The sequence below is a fragment of the Gobius niger genome, assembly GCF_951799975.1.
Source record: "Gobius niger genome assembly, chromosome: 13".
Classification (NCBI taxonomy): Eukaryota; Metazoa; Chordata; class Actinopteri; order Gobiiformes; family Gobiidae; genus Gobius; species Gobius niger.
In genome coordinates this window covers 15,694,419-15,697,389 of record NC_136864.1, presented here as the reverse complement: position 1 = coordinate 15,697,389, position 2,971 = coordinate 15,694,419, and the positions used below count along the sequence as shown (strand labels likewise).

Sequence of the window (2,971 nt, the reverse complement as noted above, 5' to 3'; positions counted from 1 at the left end):
TCTGGCAACTATTATCGCTATGAATAAAACATGGGCGAGAGTTGATTATTGAAATGAGTATCTCCATTTTGTGCTGAGTCTATTCACAGTCATTCCTCATCATTTCTCTCAGATTCATTTTTCTCAAAACTTTTTATTAAGGGTTCCGTTGAATGCAGTTATTGTATTGCATGTGTAACCTATTAACTCTATATTATATTCCAAAACAAATTATATCATGGATTAGCCAATAAACCAAATCACTAGTAAACCAATCTTTTTACCTCCTACTCTACCTCAGGATGCCTGCCATAGTGAACCTTCTCTTCAACGTCGTCTCGACCAACACCACCATCTCGTTCGATGTGGTGTTGCCCATGGTGAGCCTGGTGTCGTTGCTGGTGGGCGTGGGGGGGCACCTGCTGCTGTGGGTCGTGCTCCTGAGGAACCCGCGCAGCCGCTCCAAGCCCAGTTCAGTGCTGCTGCTGAACCTGAGCCTGGCAGACCTGGGCGCCCTGCTCACCCTGCCCTGCGTGCTGCTCAGTGCCAGCATCCAGGACTGGCAGCTGGGGGGTGGGACCTGCGTGCTGCTGGGCTACACGACCTCAGTCACAGTGGGAGTGGAGATCTTCAGCCTGGCCGTGCTCTCTGTGCTGAGGTACAAGATTGTGTCGCCGCTGACCAGTCCACCTGCCACTCTGGTGCAAGTGTAAGTGTAAATATGAATTCTAGTCAAATGAATGCAAACCAGCGGTGTTTAGTTTGTGTGGGAATGTGGTCATAATTACTTAAAGCAGTACTAAGCAACTTAATTAACTTAACCATAATAAATCCTTTTCATAGTCCCACTGTGGGTAATACAAGTGTTAATGGGATGATTGGGTGGTCTTTCATCTACCCCTGGTGTCTCTGGCTAGAAAATCGCCACGGTAGCGCAGCGGTTTGCCCTCCGCTTCACAGCTAGAAGGTCCCAGGTTCGATTCCCACCAGGACGGGGCCTTTCTGTGTGGAGTTTGCATGTTCTCCCCGTGTCTGCGTAGGGTACTCTGGTTTCCCCTACCACCAAAAACATGTGCAATAGGTGAATCCTCCAGCCACTAAAAACATGTGCAATAGGTGAATCCTCCAGCCAGGTGATTCTGACCACCAGCATGGCTCCACATCATGGAGATGGGTCCTCGGGCGTGGCGCTGCTCCTTACGGGTTGCCCCAGCGTCCGCGAAGGATGGGTTAAATGCAGAGGACAAACTTCGCTTTGGGGACAATAAAGTATACATACAAACAAACAAACCACAATTGCAACTTTCCTACCTCCGAGCCAGTGTGCCCCAATACACACTAATAGAATCATGAAGCAGCTATCAGGCTAATGGGCAAAGCTAACTGCAGGCTAGCACCACTTAAATAGTGTTTACAGCCAAGTATATGTGAAAAAAATTATTATATTATTATTGGATGTACAATATCCCTCTCTCCCTTTGTATTTACTCTCACGGCAATTAATGAGTAAAAGAAACTCAACATGCTACAACACCTGCAGTGGGGCTTATGCTGTGCATGAGTTCCTTAGTTCTGCTTTAACTATTAATGATTAAACACTAAGAAACTTAAAAATTAATTTCCCCTTTGTTTCAACAATTAGCAAAAAATTTTGGGTTTGAATTTTGAATCTGGCTCTCTCTTGCAGGCTTTGCGCTGTGGTTGCCATTTGGCTCATCTCGATCACCATGGCTCTCCCTAAAGTCACCTACATCGACTTCGATGGCGGCTGCACATGGTCAGTCGGTCGAAACGAGTGGTTGTTCTTCCTGGTTCCTGCATTCCTGGTGTATTATGTGGCCCCGCTGTTCTGCATCGCCATCAACTGTGGCCTCATCATCTGCCAACTCCATCGCTGCCGGGGAACAATAGTGTCTCATCGTCGCAACAAGAAAGCAACAGCATTACTAATCAGCTCTACCCTAGTTTTTGCCATCAGCTGGTTGCCTTATTATTCGCTTGAGTTTGTTAATGTGATGTCGGCGCATGTTATCTCTGAGGCTTCCCCTGTTGGCTTACCAGTGCCTTCAGGGGCAACTTCAAGTCCACCGCAGGACAAAGCACGGGTATCTTTAGTCTGGGAGGTAGCATCTCTCACTGCTATTCTACTAGTTTGTTTAGCGCCGTGTTGGAATCCTCCGCTTTACTTCCTCTTGTCAAGGCCAGCTGTACGCCAACTCCAAGCCCTCCTGCCATCTTTCCTGACTAAGCATTTTAAGAAACCGGTACAGCACTGGCGCATAGCTCCGGCTCCTCCCCCACAAGAGCCACACCCCCAGCCCACGACCCATTCAATGTCCCAGCATGTGCTCACACGTGTGACTCAGTAAAGTGCCCACACGGTAAGACACTTTGTAAAAGGCACATCCGTTCTGCATTGAAATGTGACTCACCAAATGTTGATCTGTGCAAATGTTTTAGGGAGGTGGAAGATGCTTTTCAAAGGATGTGCTACGTTTTAGCCTCTTTTACTTTTTATGTTGGTAAAAAGTAAGCAATTGATGTGTGTAGGTTTTCTCCTACCATTTATGTCGTTTTAAACAAAGCATTGGGCCAAGGTTTACAGTCTTACATTGAGTCTTACAACACATTTCTTGGCAGAGGTCTTTGCTCCCCAAGAGCTTTGTGAATCCTCCATGATTTGTTCTTTCAGCCTCTTGACTATTTAAGGATAAATCTGGAACAGATTTTGTTGTTTTGATTGATTGGTTTTCATTGATCCAAACGTGAATTGTCAGGTATTGTCGCTAATTGCACAATTACACCATTTGTGTACACAATTGAATCTGTGTGATAGCCAATGTTTGACTTTTACAGCAGTTTTAGTGTTGTGTTTGTTGAGATGCTTATGTGGTCATGGCTGCGTCTGATCTGCTCCAGGCAACACTGTATAACTGTCATCTCTACATGATAGTGTGTCATAAACAAAACACCCACCGTGGTCATAAAACTA

General features: G+C 46.0%; 1 protein-coding gene across 1 annotated transcript; it reads left to right on the top strand.

The window, feature by feature from the left end:
• Positions 1-281: 281 nt before the first annotated feature.
• LOC306972882 (somatostatin receptor type 5) lies at positions 282-2,348 on the top strand (the record flags this gene model as incomplete). Its single annotated transcript, XM_079569589.1, has 2 exons — positions 282-688; positions 1,667-2,348. 2 exons carry the CDS (start codon positions 282-284, stop codon positions 2,346-2,348), a joined length of 1,089 nt encoding a protein of 362 aa, XP_079425715.1.
• Between the last annotated feature and the right edge of the window lie 623 nt (positions 2,349-2,971).